The following is a 27,398-nucleotide window of genomic DNA, read 5'->3' as shown; positions in this document are numbered from 1 at the left end:
AATTGTAAAGTCTGATCATGGTGCCAAACAAATACGTGTCTTTTTATTTAATAAAAAGAATTAACACTCACTGCTGAGGTTTCTGTTGGATATGCAAATTCTCAACTTCAAATTTCAACGGATCACTGACATAATATTGAATACACAAATATAGAATTACCAAAATATCGAAGAAAAAATATAGAATGCAAAAATATTGAATTCCTATCTACAAACAGGTAAGTACAAAACTGTCTTAAAAGTAATTTAAAATTAAAGAAATACTAAATATAACATTTACTATTACAAATCCAGTGAGTGCAACAGTAGGGAAAGCGTTGGAGAGCGCAGGGGTAAAAATTACTATTCCCAATCCAGAGAGTGCAACAGTAGGGAAAGTGTTGGACAGCGTAGGGGTAAAAATTACTATTCCAACTCCAGAAAGTGCAACAGTAGGGAAAGCGTTGGATAGCGTAGGGGTAAAAATTACTATTCCCACTCCAGAGAGTGCAACATTAGGGAAAGTGTTGGATAGCGTAGGGGTAAAAATTACTATTCAATATTAAATTACTTACCTTCAATTTGATATTTTTCACCACTATATTCTATCCATTCGATATTTTGTCCATTCTATATTTTGACTTCGATATTTTGGTAATTCTATATTTTGAATTCGATATTTTGTATTGTTACCGTAGTGATCAATGGATTATCATTTGACTGCTCTGTGTGGGAGCTCGGAGAGAAAATACACAATTTTCTTGTTCACACATAACATGTGCACCCTGAAATCTTCCTTGAGGTGGGCAGACTCCCTCGGTGGTCAACTCTCTGCGAGTCTCTTTGGGGCTGGTATGAACACATTTTCCGAACTTCCTTTAGTTCCGAGTCCACCACTGTTTCAAGATTAATGACATGAGTATCAATTCCAACAGAATAATGAAAAGTTTACGTAAAATGGTCTGTTGCAAACAGGCTATAATAAAACTTCTGTTTTATCAACTATAAAAAAAATAAGATATCAGTGTGCTGCTCATTCCTTCGTCCCCCTACCTTTTAAAGTAACTTGGGAAGGAAAAGAAGCAAACAACTATGCAAAGTTTCATGTTCTTACTAAAAGTCTTTCTCCTCCACAGAAAACAGCAGAAATACCCAAGTCCCCCTAATTCCCAATGCTGATTGCCCCCACCCATCATGAAATAGCCACCAGGTCAAGATTCAGCGAGGGGGTATTTTGAGAATATCCGGCAATCATTGCATAATTTCGTTATTTTTGTCATAATTATTTTTGTCAGATCCTCACCTCACCCTGTACCTTACCGTGAGGAAAACAGGTTCTTGAAATACTTGTTTCATTGTACAGAACATGTTATGCAGAGTAGCTTGTAGGCTTTGCTCGTTGCACAGTAAGCGAAGCTTGAGCAAAAGCTAAGAAATTATTGCAAAGGAGCCCTCTACTACCAATTCTGCAGACTTTCAAGGTCATTTAGGGGCACACACATCAATTTGGAAAAGTAAATAATGCCAACCCTATCTACCTACGATAAAAATAAACCCTGCTAGGCAGTAAAATGGTTGTATGCTGATTAGTTTAGATTAGTTTATGGTGGACTTGAAAGCTTTACCTCCTGCAGAGCCAGTTCACTGGCATCATCTGACAGGACCACGGTGGAGCCATTCCGAAATGGACCAAATTTTTATCACCAGATGCCCTTATCTTTTCCAAAAAATTGTTTTCCATGCATATCTGTTGTGCTCTTTGCGCATATAAAAGACGGCCCAACACAGGTGTACAAACGTTACTCATTAGATAGATGCTTCGAAGAAAATTGAATTGAAATGGTTGTTGTGATATGTATATAAATGTTTATTATCAGTGTTTTAGAAGAGACAATTTTTACTTTTATTGTAATTTTTTATTTTTAGTGATTGTGATTTTTTAAAAATCTTTTATGGATTTCTATTCAAATTCAAATAAAGATTGATTTGATTGATTGATTGACTCAGACAAAAGACAAGGAAGGCACATATCTTTATTGGAGGATAACTGTTGCCACCTGCCGAACAGCTAATTGTAACAGAAGCCACTCCCTCCCGATCACTATCCCTTCTTCTGTACCCCACCATTGCCAGACTTCACCCTCCTTTATCCTTTCCTCAGAATACATCCAGTGCCCTCTTATATCAGCTCACACTGTCAGTATGCACCCCTTCCTTTACAGTGCTCCATTGCTCCACGGTAAAGTTTGCACTTTATAAAAGGAGTTTCAAGGTAATCAGTGGGTATGGACACCAGAAGGTAAAGTTGTTGGTGGGGGAAAGAACACCAAGCTCCCTGTATTACCTGCAATTTATTCCTAAATGTTTTATATGCCAATGACCTTTACATTCTAATCCTATTCTAGTAATAATGGGATCTGTCATATTGTACACTCTCAAAGTTTAGCAGCTCTAGTTAGCTTGTCCAGACAGACTACCTACTTTGTCCAGATAGTCCTGCATTTTTTGAGCGTTACTAAATATTAATTCGAAAATATGTTGTATTTATCTAACATTTTCACTTTCGAGTAAGCGGCCGGCTTCCTGTTTTCTTGCTTCAACTTTCCTTCAACTACTCCTTAAAAGACGATCCTAAAATATAGACACAATTTCGTTTGTATGCATGCTGCTTCTCTGTACATTTCAGGCTTCACCTAGGGTGTCTGCTCTAGTTGTTGATAGAGCAGGCAGGCAGACAGGGATGACATATTAATCAATGAATCATCTCATGGCCATTTGAGCACTCGGAACCCCTGCTCTCTAGCATTAACAGTACCCTCTATGGTGTTAGAACATTGGAATGTTGAGTGTTCAATTGAAGACACTGGAGTGCTCACGCTTGTAGTGGCTGGTAGAAGCCCTGAGAGCAACATTCCAATGTTTTTTTTCATTTCACAGCTGCTGCTGTGAACAAAGGCCTGTCAGGGTCATAGGGGATTTAAACTCCTGTGGGCACCAAGAGGTCGTTGTATTTTGCAAATTAGAATTTTCGGCACTATTGGGGCAGAATGTTCTAATGGCCTTAGACCCCTCTGTAGTGGGCTCTACCGGCCACAAAAGGCTTGCTCACTTGTTAAAGGCCCTAGCCGAATAACGATGGAACAGGCCTTTAATGGCTGGTAGAGCCGCTACATCAGGCTCTAAGGCTATATTATACTCAGCTTCTGAAGCGCTCCCTCCCATGGTCTTCTCGCAATAGAATATTGTCTTTTCAAGTCTTGTCGGGATAGCATTGTCCTTTAGAAATTAAAGTTCAAAATGGTGTTAAAGATTGCAGGAATTGCTGTTAGCATGAGCTACAAGCCATTTTGTATTTGGCAGCCATTTCAGTTAGCCATGTGCTCACCATGTGCTTTCTCCCTCTTCCAGATCATTGAACATGCTCAGAAAGACCTGTACTTGCCAGAATGCACCAGCTCATAGTGCAGAACTGTCAGGCTATTCTTACTGATGTAAGAAGCTTAGTCTCCGCTCCCACTTTGTTGAGCAAGCAAATTTTGTCTACCCATATTAGTCAATAACCATGCTTGTATGTGCCAGGAACTCCCCTTGGTTTTATGCTGACTATGCAACAAATGCATACATAGTGCCCCTTTTCGCTGTACTCCTTAGACTGTCTCATACAGTGTCCTGAGGGTACTGAGTGACGCAGTCTCCCTCATGTGAGGTTAATAAATGCATTTCTTTATATTACAGCTTCCATGCCAATCTCTTCTTTGTTGGTGAAGGACCAGGTGTATCAGTGAACCCCTAAAAAGGTTTCCATTTCTACAATGGTTTATTGCGAATCACCAATATTGAGTGCCACAGATACCTAAAATCATTAAGAGCGCCACGTTGTCTGCCTGGATGTACAGAAGGGTTTCCAGCACATCATGAGGGAGCAAGAGCAAGCACCAGAGGAACGTTAATACCCACAAGAGATGTATTTTAATATCCACAGGCCTAAACATGTATTCTCTTTTCCACAGCTGATCCACAAACGGCATTTGAATTATGAGTCCTGAGGCGAAACAAGGGGTGCTTTTGAAAGAACATTTCAAGAGTGCACTTCAAGAGTGCACTGCTTTGGAATATACTCACCTTGTGTCGTACAGAGCATACAGCCTTTTATTCTCTTCAATGGCATTCCTGAAATTAAAAAAAGTTACTTTGATTACTGATAAATATTGACTATATAATATTGTTGCTCAGAATAATTAAAGAGGTCGCTGGTGAACAATAATGTGGTTCCTGGTTTCTTTTTTTAACAAGGCATCCTATATTACAACATCTTTGATTTCTTTCCCTCAGTTTCATCAATACTTATCTAAACCATGATCGCCAGCCTTTTCTATAATAAAAGCTACTTATGTTCAATAAAAAATTGCTGGAGCTACTAACACAAATTATGGACACAATAATGGAAACGTACATTACTCAACCAAATGAAAACTTTATTTACTAGGCTGGGCTACACATAGAGTAGTTACCCATGGGTAGCAAGATAGGTGCAAGTTCCTTGTTGAAGAACCCTGATCAAAACAATTAGCTGACTGCTCACTGCAACATTTTCATCTTTTGGGTTTTTATTGTGTGTCTTGATCCGCACATCAATGGAGCTCTCCCAATAACTTTCTCTCCCTCTCACATAAACCACTATTGATCAGGAAAATTAAACACTTGTGAGAAAGGGTCTCTTTTTGCAAGATCATTTCTATTTTGGACTGATGCTGCTGATGTTTGAGCCCTGCACGCTAGGGCACTGTTGTGGAGTCTCCAGTGTATGTACTCTGTCCCCTTAAAGATGGTAAAATTGTCTAGCTCCCAATTGGCATAGTGTACTTTCCAGTAAGGCCATAGTATATAGTTCAGGAAATACACCAATGGCATGGAAAAGTTAAAAGTCACCTATGAACTGCAGCACATGTCATGTTATCCATTAGGCTGACACAGGAAGCAAGGCTTCTGGCATACCTATGAAGCCTGACTCCTGCAGCTGTACAACCTGCACACAAAACTGTTAAAATAACTCTTTTTGACAGGAAAGACCACTACTGCCAAATATTAATAAGACATCCTTAGGTAGGCCTTGTAGCCTACAAAGAAGGGTGCTTAGTATTTAAACGTGCTACATGCAAGAATTTAATGTTGGCCTGAAACTACATTCACTAGCCTCCAAAAGCTATTTTCACTGTGAGGGGATGTCCCTATCCTATGAAGAAAAAACTGGCATTCAGAAAAAAGTCATAAGCCCGCTAAATTTGGAGTGGTATAAGATGCATAGAGAATAAATCACTAATTTTAATATTTGCAGAAAATCCAGTTCTTTTAAAAGTTACACTCTACTTGCTTGAGCCTCCAGTAGGCTAGTTAGCATGAGCCTGCTGAGAGATGGCCCTGCCAGTGCCTCCCATTACTGCAGTGTGAAAACTGCTCCCTTAGCAGGAACAATATCTATCGCCTTCTCATAGGAAGAAATGGGTGCGAGGTATGCATCAAATATCAGCTCAAAAAGGACAGCTGGAAAGGGTCCAGGAACTTAAAAGGGACTAGGGTGAAGCCTGTCTGTTCATAGTTAAGTGAAAGACCAGGGGTTGTATATGCCCTCTGTAGCCAGTTTGACACCATCCCAGTAGGAGAGGAGTTTAGGAGGAGGGGACGCCTCATTTTCCTAAATACAGCCATGACTGGCACATAAGGTTCCTTTAGGTGCAGAAAGACTCTAACATGGTCACTTTGCCTCAGAATAGTGCACTGTTGAAGAGTTTGCAAAAAGGATGTTCTGCAAAAGTGGGAAGGGTCGTCCTTGAGAACTCTTTTCTCATTGGTTATGGAGTGTTCAGGACTCACCCCACCCACGGGCTAGTAAAACCTACAAAGCTTGCACCTCACCTTCAGCTCATCGAAACACTCTCTCGCCATGAGAAAGAACTGAAGTGGGCTCGACGTGCTGTTTGAGACCCGTGCTGCCACTTAAAGAGCTGGACCTGCTCCCACTTACACCCAGGACTAGTAAGTGGACTCCAAAGGTGAGTGGTTGACCTCCTGTATGGCTATAGGGACACACCAAACTGCAAGAGGCCTTTTCCCTGAGATGCCCAACTTGTAGCACCAATACCCGGACTGTACCCTGCTTGAGGCCTCTGCTGAATTGCACCCTGGTCCCTAAGTGCTGTCCCTGAGGTCCTGGAAGCCTTAGATTTGGATGAGTGGAGCTGCTCCAGAAATTCTGAAAAGTTGGAATTTAGAACTTTTGTGTGAGTGTCAGCATGATCTCACAGCAAAGGTGCCTGATTTTGAAATGACTCTTGAGTTTTGCCCCAATGGAGGATTTTGAACTCCATAAAAATGACAAGCCTGAAGATTGAAATCTTGACTCTGCAAAGACAGGAAAAGTATCCACTTAATGCAAGATCTTCAACGGTAGCAAAATTTGAATTTTTCCCGAACTGATCTTCTCCTGTCAAAACCAATAAATTCCTATCTGGTTTCTAGAGGACTTGGGCGTATATAGCCTGAAATTTTACCTTGCAGGACGATTTTTACTTCCATTTCAAAGTTTGAAAGACTAAGGGGCCGATTATGATCTCGTCCGGAAACCATTCCGAATGAATCGGTTCTGGAATGCTTTCTGGAAGATCAGATCGGGGGAGTCCGACTGTGCGATTTGGATGCATCCGGATGCTTCCGGATACGATTCGGTCAGACTCCCATTGACTTCAATGGAAGCCTGTGTTTCGAACTAGAACACTGGCCCCCATTGAAAAAAGGGGTGGCTGGGGAAAATCATGCACCGTGTGGCAGGCACCTCATGTGCCTGCCACACTGTGCATGGTCTGAAAGGGGGACCCATGGGTACCCCATTGGCCCCATTCGGAAGGCCCCAGGTGAAGTGGGGCCTGCTACAGGCCCTCAAAGACTGATTCCGACAGCTGTTTATTTCTGGGCAAACCAAATCGTAGCAGATGTCCGATCTGTCAACGTAATCGCTCGCTCGGAAACCGTGTCCATAGAGCTGTATGAATCAGCTCCGAAAGGCTCGACCTGTACAAATGCCTTACAGGACCAATTCAGTCAGCCCAAATAGTTTCTGTTCATCATAATCGGTCATTCTGAATTGGGTACAATTCAGTCCGAAACAAGGGCTCCATATCAGATTCGGTAAACCCGAATCCGATTCAGAGCCCTTCCGACGGGATCGTAATCGACCTCTAAGTCCGAAGGAAAAATCTTTGACTAATATTAAACAGCTTGGTGTATCCAATCTGTGCTTGGCCTGAAATAGTGTCTAAGTTCTAACTGCACGCAGGACGTACTGATTGGTGCTTTACTTTGGAATGGTGTTTTTTTGCCTTAAATGTTTAAAAAATCCTATCTCTGGTTCCCCTTATTGGATTTCTGCTCTTTTGGTGTAAACTTACTTCAATGAATTTTTCTCTATTTTTGTAAATCAATTGTGGAATTTTACAGTGCTATGTTTTGACTTTTTAGCTGATTGTTTCTGCTAAGTACTTTACACATTTTCCTAAGTCAAACCAGTCTGCTCTGTGCCAAGGGGTCAAGCCCTTCATTTTCTTCTTCTTATTAAAGTTTGAGAAGGGTGGTCATCTTCCTCATTTTCATCTTTTTATATGATTTGGAGTCAGTGGGTTTTGTATGGTTTAAGGGAGTTCACATCTCAAACATAGGCAATGAAACAAATAATTCATTCTGATAGGTTCTGGAATTAACAGGTTTACAGTCTTGGCAATATATAGTTGTCTGATAATACCACTGTACGATCAACTGGCTGACTGATTTCCAAAATCTTCTTTCTCAAATAATGGGTTGTCAGAGGACTGAGACCTCCACGTACACCACCACATCATGCATGATATGTTCGGGGGTACTATTCCCACTATTCTCAGAAGGCTGTTTGGAGCTTTCAGGAGTTGCCCAAACTAGAGTTCAAAGGGACTGAACACCTTTCCCTTTAGTGGCAACTCATTATTGACAAATAGGAGGTATGGGAGAAGTTGGTTACACTGGATCTTCTTTGCATTTTTAGGTTAGCAACATCCCTATCACGGCCTTGAGGAACTTCACATAACATTCATTAGTTTGGGGTGGAAAGAGGTCCATTTATTGTAGATACCCAACCACCCATGACTTATGGCAAGAAAATGGTCCCTTGTCAAATACAACTGCTTTAGTGGTACACCACGCATGCAAAAATGCCAATCAGGGCCATATCTTTAACTGTGATAGTAAGGCTCCTGAGAAGCACATACTTCAAATAGCTAATTGTACATCTTACCATTACTAGAATAAACCTGTTTAAAGAGGTTGTCTTAGTGTACCATTGTGAAGAGTGGCCTCTGCCAATGTCCTTAAACGTCTCTCCACCGAGGGAGCTTTTGCTATTCCACCAGCTGTGCCACACATTTAGCATGTTAGATAAGACTTTCATGACCCCTTAGGTTTAATCCCCATGTAGGGATAGTAAAATGGCTTGCAGTCATATCGCCTTTCTCAGGCATTGAGGAACATATGGAGGAATTTTGTAAGCTAGTTACAGATTAAATCATTTATGAGACTGAGACACCTCTAACTTTATACTAATCCCAGATTCTGGACCATTAGACTCAACTCAAAGGAGGCTTTTCTCCCCATAAACCTAGAATAACCCAGATACTTTACTGTTCTCTTTGGGTGTTGCCTCTCTTCAGACCACCAGGGGTAATGTTTCTCCTTCATATCTTGCTGAGGTCTGCTTAGTTAGGACCTCTTGCATCCAGAAATTCATCTGGTTCATCCAGTTCAGAAGCTTCGGCTTTTCATTCCATCTCAGGTTTATATCGCTCTGGACTGATAGTTCTGTGTCTTCTACAAAAGCCCACTCTAATACATGCTTCAAATATTTACTACACTTTCCTTTCATATGAAGGTTCAAATTGTATATTTTGCCCCTGGAATACACTCTGAATTTACCTAGTTAGACAATAACCAACTCCATGTCTAACAGATTATTTACAAGGATGCACTATGCTTGAGCAGACAGATGCATTCCCCTGAGCAACACTCCCCTCCATCTTAGTGTAACTTCAGCTAGAGAAAAATAATGCCCAACCACCTGAAAATCCAATATGCTTGAGAGCTCTTGATACATGTAGTGCTCAAGTCTCATCAAGTGATTGTCACCATTTTTGGATATCCACTGGGTCCCCTAGTACAACTACTTTAACGGATTGTAGTCAATGTGTTGGATGTATAGTGCCTTTGGCTATCAGCTGGGACTGCAGCTTTGTTCTCAGGCTCACCTTCCAACACCTGAGGAAACTAATGTTCATTCTACCCTGAACCCCAAATTCAAACCTAGTGAAGAAATTGCTTAGGGTGTAGTAAGATACACCTGGCATAATGTATCCTGAGAAGTGTAAAGACACACCGGATCAGTTTGTAGTCTTTTAATATACATTAATCCAACATAGGTTTTAAGGGAAGTATTAACAATAGATCCTGATCCTTCAGAATTTTTTGTGGCATGCAGGAAAACTGTGGTCTAAAACAATGTGACCTATCTCCCCTCTTGTATGGGTAGTATATACAACAAACTGTAAGCCAGATTTCCTTTTGATAGACAAATATTAGCATTACAGTTTTGGGCATTTCCTTATAAACAGAGGGTAGTTAAACGTTTCATAGTGTTCTTTTTATATGTAATCAGAGCTTCATTGTAATCTGTACATTGATTCATCCTGCTTGTTTAAAAACAAATCAGAGACTATGTTATGCACTTTGGTGTAGAAATATCCACATTGAAATCATCCCAGCATTTGGGATCAATGTAAGAATGCACTAAATGTTAGTTGCCCACTAGTTGTGTGATATCATGGCAAGGAGTTCAGTAGTGCTCATGACGTAGTATAGCAGTGTAGTCCAATTTCCATTTTTTTTCAGTGTTGATAAAATAGTGTTTTAGGCCATAATGTTGGTGGTAAATGAATTTTCGGGAGCGAAGCTTAGCTCTAGCCAATGGAGTGTGTGTTCAACAGTGAATCATCCATGCATCTCATGTGCAAAATATGAGTTACTTAGTGACAGTATAACATCATTGTCTTCAAATCTTTGGTTATCGAATTATTTGTTGACTAGGTAAAATCAAAAAGGTTGTTCTGCTGGCACTGAATTGATAGGTCACATAATTAGTCCTTGCTGGAGAATCATCAAGATCATTCCATAAACTTAGAGGATTTATTATTGTTCTAATTGGTCTGGAAGTTAACAAACAGCCATGGGAATGTTGCTGGATACTTGTGAGCTTGGTTACACATTCTTTAAATCCAAATATTCTATCAAGAAGATGGCATGCATCACTAATATTCATTTTTATATAGGTGAAGATTATTTTTTGATAAAAAGACCATATAGAGCTCAGTTCATTGAAATTGAAGCAGGTTACAGACCGTGTCTAAAAGGGTACAAATAACATAGGTTTACTGAGATATCACCTTCTATTCATGGATGCTACATCACTTTTTATTCATGGATGTTATATCACTTTCTATTCTTGAGTTCTGATTGGTCCTATCTCTACTTCTGTTTCTGAATACCTATCCAGATTTATAGCCTTTTCCTTACAGCTTGATCTTATCCCTTGTGCTGTATTTCATACTCCCATACTTTCAACCAGTTATTCAGTTACTTTTCTGTCTTTCTCCGTTTTTTATCTCTGACTTGCAAACACAGTTAGTTTGATAGCTTTAATCTGCCAGTTGTTTCCATATTCAGTTACATTTGCTGTTCCTAGTTACTTAGTATTCACTCCTTCTTTTCCTTAATCACTATGTTGTTACTTATGTTGCTTTTAATTTGTCTACTGCTTCCTAGAATCCAGTCCGAGCTTCATTAATTCCTGTTCCTGTATTCTGCCACCTTTGCTGTGTTTCCTCTTTCTTGGATTCTAGTTCTGCATTTCTCTGAACTCTCACCCTCGTGTTGTTCTAAAAACTTGTGACTTCATGTGCAAAGCTATTTTGCGGTCACAATTGATCTGATTCACAAAAATTGAGTCTTTGCAACAGCAAAATACCATTTGGGTATATACAAAACCTAAATTGTGATTTGGTAACTTCTTACCGAATCTCAAAATAGGTCTCCAAGTACATTCCAACTCGCAATTTGGAAGAGGCATATTTAGGGTGTCTCTTCCATTTTGTTATTGTTTAAGATATGTATCAATGGTTTGTGACTACAGTTGGGTATGCAAACCACTGACGGGTTACTAACACCTCAAAGGAGGTGGTAACCCATTGATAAATGTAAAGGGGTCCCCACAGGACTGCTTTCACATTGTGAATATTGTCAAAAACATGTTTTGGAGTAAGCAGTCTCCCATGAAACCACTGCCTACTCTTAAACAAAGTTTGAGAAATGTTTCATTTTTTTAAACACATGCCATTTTTTCTTTAAGGAAAACGAGCAGCCATTAAAATGCTTATTTAGAAGTAATCACAGGCATGGTGGCGTGCTGACATAAGCAGTCCACCATTCCTGTGATGGCAGAGGCTTGTTGTGGGTCGCAATTTGCTACCTACTTCATTATTTTCATGAGGTAGGTCGACTTACTACTGACTTCGATTTGGTATTTTGTGAACTGACCTATAAGTACATATTTTAGTTCACTAAATAGCACTGCATTCAGTAGAAGTCGCTGCACAAATTGTGTCCACTTTCATGAAATGCATTCTTAGTACATAAGGCCCTTACTTATCATTTCAGAGGATGTCAGTGAGTTCAGAGATTTGTTGACACACACGGATACTAGCTTTAGCGTTCTTCTTTCATTAGGTGGTGTTGAACGTCTCCTAAGACTTTGGTACAGTAACTGTTACATGCTTTGTTGTGACATTTTGTAGATACTGACAGTTTGTTTTACACAGTACATTAAAATTGTAATGATGGTAGTTGATCTAGTATTGTTCTGCTTTGTTCTTCTCTATTGTTTTTGCTTTTTTGATTTCCATTGGTAGTTCTTATCTGTAGGTTTTTTTCTTCCTATTTTTGTACTACTGCAGCAATTAACAACTTCCTGTCCAATCTTCAAAGCCAAGTCCACTCCAGCTTTCAGATAATATCCTGTTTCTGTACAGCCTACACCATCCTTCAACACAGGCCTAGTCCTTTTATATTTTTATTTGCAGCTACTTCCATATCCATGCTACACTACCTCTTCCCTCCTTCCCTTGTGCATGCAGAGAACTAACTCTCCATATTAACTATTCTTCTCCTCATCTCAGCGAAAGTACTAACAACAAGGGAACGTTTGCAAAGTGTATGCTCTTAAGGAGGCAAAGGAACTGGTTTCTAAGACTGTTCTATGAAGAGATCTGCAGCTTAGCATTAGCGATGAAAATTACTCTTTCTGAATGCGGAAATGTGCAGCCCGTTTGGTAACTCATGACAATCTCATAGATATTGACACTCCCCATACTTCTCAATAGAGGAAAATGCATTAAATAGCTTAAGGAATCAAGTCCTCCCTACTGCAGATTCAGGCTCCACTTCTTGCCACATAACCTTTACAGCTGCAGACATGAAAGAACAGATGTGTACTAACATTTGCCCTTTTCGTTCTGACAGCAAGAGTGTTCTTTAAATCTGTGTGTCAGAAATGAGTCAAAGCAATACCTCTGGGAGCTGGCTTCACCTGGAATGGGCTCTGTAAACAAAGGCTACTCCCACCCTCCCGTATAGTTAGCCCTTAATTTGTGAAAGAAAAAATATAAACAATGAGTGCTGGTGCCCAAACATTTTCTAGTGAGGCTGACACCCATATTTACTGATACGGTACAGACATCTTGTTATTAAACTTTGATATATTATAATGTGTTTTTATTGTCATTGTAACTGTTATTGCATTTATTTAATTCGTACTACCCATGCCGAAGGGTCGAATCGCTTTTCAGCGAGTAGCATGCTACTCCGGAACCAAAAAGGATTTATAGAATTTCATACTGCACTTCTGCGCTTTCTAAGCACTGTTAAATAACGTGTTGCTATTACCCAATTTACGGTACGCAGTTGACTAATCATGGAAGAATGGACGACTGAGCCTCCCTTGGTAGGTTTCAATCTCATAACCCGCGGTCTTATGAACTTACCAGGACAGCTCTTCCAAAGCTAACAGCGGAAGTGTACCTAGGTGAGCTAATGATCAGGGGGGCTAAAAGTTCCTTATCATAGATATAAACAAAAGAAACTGGAATAGATTTTTGTTAATTGAGATTTTTCTGACCAGAATCCCTTTGCTTGGTTTTTGGAAAGTTGCACCTCCCTGCTCTGTACGTTTTCTGGCTTGTTAATTTTTTTTCCTTCAATAAACTCAACATTCTGCAATCCCACTGGAGGTATCCCGCCTTTCATTAAGAGAGACTACGTGCAAAGTGTACTTCCATGCAAGGATTACATGTAACCTGTACGTCCAACCAAGATTTGATATTTCCCTCCTTTAACCAGGTTTGAGATAAAAGGTGTCAGTAGATTTAGAATATAGGTCAGATGTGCAGCCTTTTTACCTCCCTCTTGGTGAGAAGGCTGCATTATGGTCTTCCTCTTCAGAATGCTGACCCAAACATCTATATTTAAAGTCCTTGTTATCCTCCATGTACGTATGTGAGTATTTCATGTATGTGTTTTTATGGACATTACATCCTCCTTGTTCAGGCATCTTCTATGAAACTAGTGGCTAGGGTAGGTTTTGTAACATGTAATGTGCATATCAGTTGTTCTGGTAGAACAGAGGCAGAGCAATTAAAGCACCTTGCTTCATTGACTGGAATAGAGAAGGATGAGTTGAGCTGCTCAGCAAGGACAGGGGCTAGGTCCCACTTACACCAAGCCTGACTAATCAGTTACATGGCACCCACTTCAACGGTCCAAGTTACCTGAAAGCCATGGCATTCCTTTGGCCCAGATGGACAGAGTCAAATACTTCTCTGGTACAGTGGAGTACCTGCATCTGACCCTAACCAGCCTTAAAAGGACGAAGAATTATGTAGCGAAGACACGAATCAAGATGGTAAGGAGCAAGTGAAGGTTTAATCAGCAAGTATACATCCATCCATGAAAGGGGCACTGGAGCAACTGATACATAAAATTATAGAACTTCAATGACTTCATAGTAATCCAAGCTTCTAGCTTGCACAATACCACAAGTTTCTTTCCATTCACCATTCCCAATTGGATTGTGTTCCATTGTTTTTGTCTTGATTTCTGAAGCTGTAGTTTCACCCTAAGTTCCAGCTGCCAATTTGATTGAGCATTTGGGTTTAGTCGGTGCCTTCATTCTGTGGGTATCTATGACACAAGAAAGTTGATACCCACATAGAAATTCTTGGTGGTTATTTACTCACTACTAAATTTATTGCTAAGAGAAAACTTAGAAAAGACTGAAATCAATAATGTTTTAAGCTAATACCCCTTAATCGCCTCTTGCTAGACACTGGGCATTGTTAAATGACACTCTGGAACTGGTCTTGGCAACTTAAAACTCATCTTTGACTTGGTTGGGACCCAGGCACTCCAGCTTCACCAATTTTGCTGTTTACCTGAATTCTTTGTAAGCCAAAAATGGCAATATTTTTGTGTTTTCATATTAGAAAGATACTCCCCCTCAATGCAGGTAAATGGAAAAATTACATGACCTTGGCTTTTTGTTTTCTTAATCTCCCTCTTATCTATTCTCAAATTTTCCCACGTATGGGAAGCAATGTTCTTGATGGAGTTGTGGTATTTTTCATGCAGAGGAACTTAGAATATTTTTGCTGAATACTCAGCACCAAGATCTCAAACCCATGTAGTTGTCTGGTTTTCCACCCAGGGCCATAGAAACTAGAGTGGAATGTAAAGAAATCTTCCAGAGCTTGATATTGTCTGTCTTTCACTTTGTTATAACACTGTAGTAAACTTGGTAAACCCAAAAGCTGCCCTAGAACAGCCAACATCTTCCCCAGTAGATATCCTTAGCTAGGGGGCTTGAGGTTATTTGAAAGTCTAGCATTTACCTAAGGCCCTATCTTATTTTGTGTGTAGAATACATTTTAACTGACTGTGATGTATTGCTTCCTGCTATGTCCGAGACTCTAAACACTACCACTTCCTAGACTAAGTATTGAATGTTCAACTATGTTGTCCCATGAGGGTTCAGTACTCGAAGATGCATCCAGCTGAAGTGGGAAAGTTATGGTTGTTCTGGGACACCAGTGTTTAACAACAATACACACTTAGATTAATGCTCTCTATTCACTGACTGCCTACGGGATTAAAACATTGTACCCATTGATTGAAGATGGGGCTACTGTTCATCAGCACTTCCCAATCTGCTCATCAGCACTTACTAATTGTGTACATTTATAATTATTTGTAGGCATTTCTCTTACTGAAAAAAGCTAAACTAAAGTGATAACTGAAGTGTCCACTAGCCATCTGAGCATGTGCCTTCTGGTCATTAATGCAGAGGGAGAGACAATTTAACCCCAATCATTGTTGAATGTATTTCCGGCAGTTTCCCATATAATAGAATTTGTGAGAAACCTCTTTTAGCTTCATATCAATCGCGGTATCTTCAGTAAAAATGAATGTTACTTTGAGGTGTTACAACAGATCATTGAGTAGTAATGTATCCTTTATTGACTTCACAGTTTACAGCAGTGAGTCGAAGAAAGAATGATCCTGATTGAACTTGCTGGGTGTAACTGGTTGGAGGAGAGAAGATTTGGAACATAGTGGTTCTTCTGAATTGTTAACAATGCAAAGACAAAAGAGCAGAACTCTGTGACTGGTAGAAATGAGTAAATGGAGAGGTTAAGTAGGAACAGCAAATTTCTTGGCCTTCTAGAATTAGCATATCTTCTTTAATACTTTGTAAAGTTATTGCTGCACTCCAGGGCAACCAGATGTTAGGCTAGAAATGGTTAGCTTATTTTTGTGCTTTGGCAGGTGGGTGCTTGCAGTTTCCAGAATATTTGGACTGTAGAGTAGGAAATAAATGGGTCTGAAGTTGTACAGACTTTCATGGTCGATGCACATTTTGTTTTGTGGATAGGCATGATCATTCGATGTTTGTGCTTAAGGGGACATCTTCATAATAGCTAAGTATTAACTGGCAGGGCTACTGGTGGACATTTATGTAACTACCTATATTGATGGTCTTCATCAACAAGAAGTCAGTTGTAGGTGAGTTTGTTGAACCTTTGTAGTATATTTGATGTATCCTGTTCTGGGAGAATCATGAATTTGCATCGAATTGTCTACCACATTGTGTGATTTGTATTGACAAGTTCATTCAGAGGAACAGTTCACAAAACTTTTGCCATGGTGAAGACAGCTGTGAACCATTAATAGGTTATTGTATTGTGCAAGGCTCTATTGTTTGAGCAGGAATAAGAAAAGCCGGCTTTCAAACTATTAGATGTAGGTGTAGACCGATTTTTAAGTTGAGATTGAATTTCCATATGCACAACACAAGATTAGATAGGAGCCTTTTCATTTTATGGCAAGTATAACCAAACACTCTGAACGGTGTTCAGCAACTGCATGGTCAGCAGGTGACTGAGATTCGGCCCACCGTGGTCGCAGTAGAACAATTCTAAATATCATACACATTTGAATCCATTAAAAAGTGTATCAAACAAGTGCCCCAAAAGGGAGAGAGAGCAGTGTGCATCAAGTGAGGGTTGGAGGAGTGAAAAAGGGAAAGTAGTGACAATATATGCATCGCACCATTATGTACAATGAAAAGCGGCTTTCCTCAGCCTTACAGTTAGATAATAACAAATAGATAGCCATTGTTTATAATAATCTGTCACAGTGAAAAATCCACTGTTGACCAAACTGGCACAATAAAACGGTGATAAAAGACGATGTTTTGACCCCTCAACAAAGTAGGCTGCTTAGGTCCTTACAACTGGGTCTTCCTCAGGACTGATTTTGGGACACCTGGTGAATCAACAACACATGCACGTTACTCTCTCTCCCTTTTTCCCTTTTGGGGCACTTGTTTGATACCGTTTTTCGGATTATTTAATGATCTATGGATAGTTGTTCAATGTGAATAAATAACATTGAACTAAGGAATTTTGAGTACTGGTGTATTAATATTTAATATTAATGTGTGTGATATTTAGAATTGTTCTACTGGGACCAGCTTCCCTAATGTACTGTCTTATACCCAGGTCCCAGGGGCTTATTCGGGTTCACCCTTTTCTGTAACTCCTAGTTTCAAAGACAGAGTTCATTAGGGAACCAGCACTTTCCATCACATTTCTAGCTTTGGTTGTTTAATTGTTGTTGGAATTTTACTTTCTATGTGGGCAATAATATTGGCAGTAGCGGCTGCTACAGGACGGGGGTTGGGGAATGAAATCTAACTTTTTTTAAAACACACTTACCTGGCTATGACTGGCAGGCGCCTCTCCTCCATCCTCATCTTCCTTGAATCCCACAGTAGAAAGCATCCGAGATTCCAGGCTCCCCATAGCCATAGCCAATCACAGCACTGCAATGAAGAGTTTTGATTGGTCAAAGTGCCGTGGTTCACTGCTCAGACAGGCAGTGGGAGCCTGGGCATGTTCTCCACCCAGTTTGTAATGCAGCCTGGGTGGAGAACATGCAAAGTGTGCATGGCGGGTTGGCTGGCCCAAGACGGTTGGCCAAATTGCCATGCACACTTACAGAATGCCCACGCAGTGCTCTGGCATCACAGAGCCCACATATAAGGACCTGAGCAACTGCAGTAGGAAAAATAAAATGATAATAATGCTGCGTTATTATCATTTTATTTTTCCTTTTTTAACTGCTTGGAGAGAGAGCAGTGGGGCAACACGTTGGGTAGATTAGCCTGTGTGGCCGGGAGAGCAATCACAAGTGTGTTTAGGTGGATTTCCTTCCAGTTCCTTCTTTGGACAGAATTAGATTTCAGCTTGTTTTTGTGCAGTTTATGACATATGCAGAGCTTCAAACCAGAGAGGCCAACACTCCTAAATCTGGAGTTCTTGTATCCAGAAGTACAGGAGGTCAATGCTGAGTCCACCTCAGATGGTTCACTTACTTAGTAGTTTAGCAACGCCTTACCGGCCACATCCTCTATGATGCCTTAGATATTTACATTGCAAGGTCCACCTGCTGAGATGTTTAGGTCATCCAGTATGAAGACTAGCTTTCGGATTTTAAAAATGATTTACATTATGTCGAGGATATCTGCTAGGATGTTGGAAATATTCTTTATAGGGAGTTTTTAGTGCGACATTTCAGATGAGCATCCATTTGTAAGGACTCTTCACCGCAAACGCAGCCCACACACAACCACTAAACCTACCCACGCGCTGACCTGTGAGAATGGCCAATCTGGTGCTGCCAGATTGCCCTATAGGATCTCCGATCCTGCTAGCCACACATCATGAGGGTCTGAATGTTTGTGAAATGTGTCACACATAAGTGGGATAATATCATGATATTTTTCTCAAACTAAAATACAGGGCAAAATCAAGATTTAGGACAAGCCTTCATTCTTAAACATACATTATCAAAATCACATGGAAAATGTTAGGGCATAAAAACACAATTCATCAAGATGAAATTCAGTTTCAAGATCACGTTTCATTGTGGTATATAAAACTTCAACACCAACACTTCCTCGCAATAATTACCATTGATAAATGCACCGCAGGAGATGTATAATAATAATCAGCATGACATTTACATGAGTGAAGAAAACGATAGCAACTCAAAGTGTTATATCACAGCATTAAAAAATGCTCTTCACCTCAGAGGTGTTAGAATAAAGATTTCAGTTAAGCTAAGCAAACAGTAAAAATAGAGTACGGACGCCGAAGAGAGAGCAGTTCGACTCAAACACATCGTATTACCATCGCTTTTAAAGCGATGGTTCTGCTCCTATTACACGATTTTAAATCTATAAATGAAAATGCATAAAATGAAAGAATTCCACTATTTTATGCAAAGCTGTTCTATAACTTATTAGCATGAAATAGACATGCTTGAGGACCTGTGCCAATTTGAGATTTGTTTTAAACTTTAGTGTTAATTCATCATTTCAAGATGTGTGTCACACCTCATCAGCGGCTGCAGAGCTGCTATGTCACAACCTTGGGTATTGAGGTCGCTTGCCACTCCAGCCATGGGGTTCTTCCTACTGTCACTCTACAAACTGGGCCTGGTACACACTCTTCGTACTTGATTTTCAGGTTAGCGAGGGTGAGCAATCAAAGGCTTCTCAGAGAGATAGTTTTGGGGCAAGAGCTAAGAACTCAACAAACAACAGGCACAATAGCATAGTGTAAAGTTTTTTTAAAGCATTTGTAGCGTGCACAGCTACTCAAAAGTGTCGCGGCGCGAACCCAGTGAGTAGTGAGAAAAGAGGAAGGACTACTTAATTAAAAAGAAAAGTCTTGAGTCTCTCCCTAAAGTTTTTGGGTTCCTGCGGAAAGCTTAAATCAAAAGGAAGTTGGTTCCAGTCCAAAGATTATCTTAGTTAGTATAAAAGTGCTTTACTATCACAGCAAAATGTAGTACTACACAATTCCACAGGGGCTCAGCTACTGGGTTGCATTCTCATTTACAATTCCTAGTCAAGAGTTATGCATATTCGATGCCTTCACCACATTGTTGGATGCTCCCCCAATGTTTATGGTGACTTACATAAAAGCACAGACCAATGTATAGATTAGGCAAAGGTACAGTTCATTAGTGATTACTCCACAGGATAATTTTGGATCAGTTTTCACAGTTCTTGCTAAAAAAGGTGACACCGGCAACAGTTTCCTTTATAACAGATTTATCTTTGTGTGATCAGTTCAGGCTTTTTGTCCTTCATGTTTCGGCCATACTCTACCTGCTCATGGAGATGTGACTTGTGCAGCCCTAGGAGGTGCGCTCATCAGACCCGCACCTTCAGTGTTGGCTCTAGTGACGTTGGAATATGGCAGCTTCCTTCCTCTTGACTTGGACCGCTGTGGGTGGGTTAGCACTTGATTTTAAACATCTGATTGGACCCAGCAATTTTTTTCCATAAAAAATTCAAGAGGGAGACTTATTGATTAGGCCACTAATTCCCACATCAATTTCCACTCTATCCTGCCCCTTACAGACAATGGAGTTATTTTTCTAGGCTGCAATAGTTCAAGCAAATAGTTCCACATGAGTTTCAATTTCCTCAATTATATTACTCTTGGGATTAGTGATAATCTCAGCTGCTTTTGACCAATGAACTCGCAAATAGGATATCTTTGTGGAATTCCAAATATATTGGGGCACATGACTTTTGGATCAAAACTGCACTATCTTTTAGGTCCCACCCATCAATATAATCCAAAGAGAGGGACACTTTGAAAGCTATGATTCAAGGTCTTTTGGTTTGTTTCCCAATTATAGAAATTTGAGACCCAGTGAAAATTCTCACGTGAGAATATAATGTAATCGATTATAGTGGTGACTTGAGGATCTGTGTGAGCCAGATTAGCCGGATGATCATTATCTAGCTGCTCGTTAGCAACCCAGGTCCTTCAAATGCTCCAAGATTACTATAACACGTGTTTGAGCACTGAGGCAACTATGGGGATATTCCATATTCTTCCCTTATAGATTTCTAGGGCCAGATGTACAAAGATTAGTAATGGTGATTTCCAAATAGTGATCTTTGCAAATTGCTATTTGGTAACACTATTACCAATGTACAAAGTGAATCAGCCTCAGCCTCTTTCTAGGTGTCTCTCCTCATTATCATCTCCAGGACATGAGGGGGCATGGCCTGCTAACAGCATTAGGATCACTATATCATAGACAGAGCATAGAAGACAGCTGCCTCCCCCTCCAGAAATAACACTTAAAGGCTATAACACCACCTACTAAAGTCCAAGACGATAGCCTTCATGCAAGAAGATAACTTTGATGGATCCAATTCTAAAGTAAAAATTCATTTTTCTCCACACCACCAGGTATTCCATGGCATGTGACTTCAGATCGACATGTCTCTGCATTATGCTGAACCTACTCCGCTCATACACAAGAGAGCCCTTGATGCCATGGTAAGATCAAAATTGATTAAAAAAGAATAAAGAACAAAGCTTCGTGTTATTACATATGGCAAGCTTGAATTTAAAGGGAATTACTATGTTGGTGGTTTATAACAACATAAAATGAATCAATATAGGTAATTATGGATCGTATTTGTTTCTACGTTAATGAAGAACCCTCAAAATTAGGCAAAATGGGTTCTCTTGATTTACCTTGGTTAATAAGAAGGTCGGGTATGAACATTGACAACACTGAACCAAGCCTATTATACAAAGGATCTCCTATGTTAGCTTGTGGTGCCTCAGTTCGGCTATCGGCTACTGGCATACCAAACGGCAATATAGAAGTGCCTATCTGGCAAACACTTCTGGGATTAAGAAAGGTCACTCCTATCAAATTAATTTGGTTAGATTTTAGTCCGGCTACAACTTGGAGGCACTTTTTAATGTTCTGTTTCTTTTTCTTCAGATCACTGCCAAGCAGTCATTTGAACTGTATATTATTTGAGATGACAATGAGTGGCAAATGTAAATATGCAAATTCTACTTGAATTTGTTGTATTCAAATCAAACATAAATCATTCTATGATACCCAGGATGATTCAATCACATTGCTCAAGATTGCAATAAAAAGGTTTGCACAGATTTATCAACATGAAACTTTTTTCTTGGTGTGCTCTAAAGAACATGTTGGGGCCGATTTACAACAGCATTTATGGGCATGGGAAGTAGAACTTTAGGAGTATTCTTTTATGTACTCTTACATGGTTTTGAGAATCTGCCACAGAACGTCCAACTCCTTATTAATAAAAGTGAAAAGGCAAAGCCCTTTCTGTGTGTACTATTTTTATATGAATAATTCCTTTTATTTCCAATTTACGACATTTTGAGGCCAATTCAAAATGGCAGACATGAGTAAGTACAAGACAAATACATGAATACTTCTTTACCTACTCCAACATATTTTGTCGGCAGACCTCATTGTTACTATTTGCTCTTACTATACAGGTAATGAGCACATTAATGGTCACAGTGCATCACAGTGTAATAAAGAAAATATCGGATTAAAGGTTTTGCCATTTAACTTGATTTCTATTGCACAGAAGAACATCTCAAATATTGAAACAAATTCTCACGAATCAATTGAGTCTTTGAATCATACCATATCATACATATCATATAATGTTTATTTCATCACAGTTTGTCATATTAGGTCTAAAAAAATATTAGGTCTAAATAAATATTTTTGGTACAAATATTACACACATTATCAAGCCGCATAGACTGCAAGAGTTTGTGAATTGTTGTGCTACAGTTGTAGTTGCATTTTCAATAAATGTTTTATATACTTGGTATGCCATTTTGGTCTTAAAGATGTAAATTAACACTAATTTTAAGTGCACATACTTTTTCGACAAACCTCAAATAAGGGTTCACATTTAAAATAAAAATCAACTCACATTCTGTTAAAGAGGGCGAGCCAGAGCTTTCCGAAGCATACACACATTTCCCAAAAGATTATGGGCGTCAGAAAAATTATTAGGAGGGGGAATTCCTCATACCGTCCACATCTGAATAGCCCACCCATGGGATAGTGATACTTGAAAGGCACAATAGATGTGACTTTAAAGGCAGTACCAGGTGAACAAAATGAAGCTGTAAAACTTTACGTCTATTCCTCTTAATGGACTGAGATAGGCAGTGCTTTCGTTGGAATCTGCTCTAACTGCGCATCTGCAGTGCTTATTTTGAGCCAGTGTTTTCGGGTGCTCGGCATTGGTACTTGTCAGCACGGCCGCTTGTGACAGTCTGCCACAAGGTGGCGCTGTCTGGCTAACGTAGCGGCGATCACAACAACAGTTGATTTTTCATTCAACATACATTAAAAATTACTATTACCTGCCACCCAAGCCTTTCCTACAGCTTTTGGGGCCTGAAATAGTCCGAATTGCCACACTTGCAGGAGTGCCCACTAGAGGGCAGTAAGGTGTGTCTCAATGCAGCCTGCAACCTAAACTGCTATAAAGTGCTCTGATATGATGGAAACTGGTGCAAGGCCAGGTGATGAATTATTCATCTGCTTACCCTGTATTCTGAAAGACATACCATTTTCTTGAACTAAAACAACAAAATAATTCCAAAAGTTCAGGAGCAGACTGGGAGTCTGCAGCACCTTGCAAACTATAACAATTTCCAACCGAATCCCTACCTTTTTTATGGCTTCTGTAATGACCTAGAGTCAAAGTCAGCACTCTAGTATTCAGCATGTGACCACACTGAACACCCACCCACCACAGGCGTCATCGGTCAGATGAACTTGCTTAATAAAAAGGGCGGAGCGCACGTGCTCTGGGCCAGTTGCACCCAGTAACCAGTGTGTCTGTGTCACTAGTCATTTCTAGCATGAGGGCCTAGGGCCCGACTCTACAGCTTCCATCATCGCAATTAGAAAATGAATATCGGGACCACTGCCGCCACGTGTCAATCCAATCTGTCTGATCTGACTAGTTTCTCCATCACTTTTAAATGCCGAGAGCTGCAACTCTTCATTTAAAACATTTTAACCGAGCTATTGACCTATGTCATTTTTTTTGTAAGGGAAGTATTGTAAAAACACCTATGAACTGTCTTTAGGCTTTTACCATCCCTAACCGATAGAGTAAAAATTGTTGGACAGCTAAATGATATAGAAATTATTTTCTATATTTATTTTCTGGGTCCCCTACCTAGGTGGCATTAATATTTTATTAATAAATCCTTACCAGTTTCATTTATTTTATTGTCACGTATTGGTTGAAAAACTGAATAAATGCTTATAAATCTGGACTGGGATGTCCACATTTCCTAAAAGTAATCTGTTATTTGTATAAGAATATCTATACCAAAAATAAGCTTGTTTTCAGTATCAGATGGGGTTAAGATGGAACTTTTAGAAACAGTGCTTTCAGTTTGTACTTTAAACGTCTGAACACCGGAATGTCTGCACTGTCTTACTAAAATCTATGTGCATTCTTTGCTTTTTTTATAAACATTTCTTCTGGTAAATATTCTTAATGACCAGTAATTGCCCCCACTCCAAAACATTTGTTCAATGCTCTATGTTCATGAGAATCACTTTTTTTCTGATAGTTTTTTTTGTTTAACTTATATGTGGGAATCTCTGAAAAAGGTTGTCCTCCACCTTTCTTTCTCACTTGGTCCCACAAGAAGAAGGCCCAGGCTCTCTGATCCCCAGACTGCTCTACTGGGCGCGACGGGTTGGCAGACCTTCTTGCAAGGGTAAAAGGGCACTACAAAATTCACCACACAGCTTGGTGTACATTTGCAATGTCTCACTTCGCATATTTGCTTGATCATAATCTAAATTACTGTAGAGTGTTTTCTTGCCAACGCTAGGATAAGAATAGAGCTAATCTAGCAACCATTTCCTTGATATCTGCTTATATCAGCAGTAGGTAATGAGTAGATACATAAGCAAGGCTCTGTATCATTTACAAAAATGCCTATAACATTCAGAGTTTTCATTAAATTGGAGTAATTCTTTCATTTGACCTTTAATCTTTATGCAAAGAGTTTCAGTTGCCAAAGGGAGTTACATATTCTCCAATCCAGCTGCTAATTCAGTTGCCAGAACCTATCTCAAGAAATTCCTACAAACATAGGAAAATAATTGGATAGTATATTTAGCACCGTCCAGGCAAGGTATGTTTTCAAGTGCTTGTTAAAGGGTATCAATTCCTAATCACTTTAGTTAAGTTTCCATATTACATCCTCCAATTAAAACAACTGAAATATGACCTATTGATTGTCAAACTGGATTCACTTCTCTATCACATAATATATATTATTATTTGACAACACAAAAAGTAGTACATACAACGTAAAGTGATAATACATTTTAGGCCTCCCTGTGAAACCAGATTTGTAAGCTATGGTAGAGTAAGGCCACCATTTTGAAATGCGCTGTGGCTGAGCTCACACATTGCCAAAACGATCTAATTGTGTGAGAGACCACCTGCTTTACCCTATGAAGCTGGGCAGTAGGGGCCCGATTCACAGAACTAACTTAAGATAAAATCCTAAACTTACTACCATTTTGGTATTCAAAGAAGGCACTTACTCATTTTGGTATTCACAGAAGGCACTTACTCATTTCGGTATTCACAGAAGTTAGGAGTCCTAACTTTAGGACTCCTAAATGCCTTCTGTGAATACCGAAAGTCTTAAAATTAGGATTTTTCTCAATTTTACTACTACTAAACTGGGAAAAATCCTAATTTTAAGACTTTCTGTATTCACAGAAGGAATTTAGGAGTCCTAACGTTAGGAGTCCTAACTTTACTACTACTAAATTGAGAAAAATCCTAATTTTAAGACTTTCGGTATTCACAGAAGGAATTTAGGAGTCCTAAGGTTAGGAGTCCTAACTTTACTACTAGTAAACTGAGAAAAATCATAATTTTAAGACTTTCGGTATTCACAGAAGGCATTTAGGAATCCTAAAGTTAGGAGTCCTAACTTTACTACTACTAAATTGAGAATAATCCTAATTTTAAGACTTTCGGTATTCACAGAAGGCATTTAGGAGTCCTAAAGTTAGGATCTCTAACTTTACTACTACTAAACTGAGAAAAATCCTAATTTTAAGACTTTCGGTATTCACAGAAGGCATTTAGGAGTCCCAAAGTTAGGACTCCTAACTTCTGTGAATACCAAAATGAGTAAGTGTCTTCTGTGAATACCAAAATGAGTAAGTGTCTTCTGTGAATACGAAAATGGTAGTAAGTCTAGGATTTTGTCTTAAGTTTGTTCTGTGAATCGGGCCCTAGATGATTAACATGACACTGACATGAAGAACATCAAATGTAGTGATCAGGAATTATGATAAAATATGGCAAGGATCCCTGAAGAAACGATGGGTACTAATAGTTAACCCAATTACTTGGTGTGTGGTTGACAAGAACTAGGCGCCCTTTGAGGCTGACTAGTAATGGAGTATGGTTAGATACAAGCTCTTAGTTCATCCTGATGAATAGTTGTTGAGTGCTGTTATTTAGGCACTCTTTGCAGCTGACCATCAATAGTGGGAGGTCTGAGAAGTGTTACTAGATCATAATGGTCAAAGATTTACCTTACGACTTAGAAGCTATGCTGGAGGATGAAACTTTTCAGTGGTGCAAGGCTAGAAGCTGGAGCTTTATGTTTTGTGTGGTCTGGTCGTATCTTTGGCCTTCTTAATCTAGAGTTCTGAGTAGGACAAGGCTGTAAAACGGGATTGTACTTTTTTGGGGCATTTGTGGCAGCTTGTACCAGTCCTCCATTGATTAACATTTTCTAACTCCAGGCTTTTAGAAAATGTTTATAAAACTGCTTCACATGTGTTTCAACGTTAACAAACTTTGAAGGAAATCTTCCTCTCGTAGTTAGACAGGAATTCTTCTAACAGGCGAGGGGGAAGCCTTCTGTTCTTCTACTCTTGCTTGCTCTCCCCACATGTGTTCTTGCAACAATTGGTAGAATTGTAACACATCTATGGTTTTCAACAACTTATTAAGCAAATAAACTCAAACAACCACAGGTTCTCAGTCTATGTTTTACCACATTATGACCCAGTACCTATTTCAGAAACACTTCTATTGTGAAGACTAGGGGCCTTTTTATCAGTCTGGCGGTCCACGGCCCCGCAGACTCACATTGGCGGTCTCATGACTGCTCTGGGACCGCCGCAACCATTGAGGCCGCAATATGCTACAGGGCCCCAGTTCCTCACGCCATATGGATACACATAGGGGAGGCCACAAAATGAGCCCCCCCTCTGTGCGTGCACCACAGAAACTGCAAGGCATGGACTGCAGCAGTCCATGCCGTGCAGGTACTGATTTTGACATTCCCATTGCAGTGCCTATTTCATATGCACCGCCATTGGGAACGCCTACGTACCGCCTGCCAGACAGGAGAAAACTCCTAATCTGGTGGGTGTTTCAAACACGGGTTTGGTGGGCCCTAAACTGGGATGTTTGTGCTAATGTAAACAAAGATGACACTCCAACTCTTTCCTCAAACTCTTTCCAGTAGTCTTAAACTCTACACACCCAAGCCCATTGACCCCCCTTTGGGGAGAGGAGTTGGCCTAACGGCAAGGGCAGATAAACTCTAATCTGGCAAGCTTGATTGTAAATCAGATTAAAGGCGGTATACACTCAAAATATCAAGTTTTTAATATCGAATTGCATTAATATCGAATTAAAAATATAGAATGGACACAATATCAAATGAACAGAATATAGACTACAAAAATATCGAATAGAATAGCAATAAAATCGAATG

The 27,398-nt window shown here is 39.7% G+C and overlaps 1 protein-coding gene across 1 annotated transcript in view; it reads right to left on the bottom strand.

Annotated features, from left to right (window-relative positions):
- The window catches only part of GABRB3 (gamma-aminobutyric acid type A receptor subunit beta3), a 968,583-nt gene that overhangs the window by 506,053 nt on the left and 435,132 nt on the right, over positions 1–27,398 (bottom strand). The window contains exon 2 of the mRNA XM_078658235.1: positions 4,102–4,149. Within this exon, the coding sequence (XP_078514361.1) occupies positions 4,102–4,149 (48 nt within the window). The remainder of the gene's footprint in view (positions 1–4,101; positions 4,150–27,398) is intronic.

This window comes from Lissotriton helveticus, chromosome 8, assembly GCF_964261635.1.
Source record: "Lissotriton helveticus chromosome 8, aLisHel1.1, whole genome shotgun sequence".
NCBI classification, from domain to species: Eukaryota; Metazoa; Chordata; class Amphibia; order Caudata; family Salamandridae; genus Lissotriton; species Lissotriton helveticus.
This window is presented reverse-complemented; position numbering and strand designations above follow the sequence as displayed.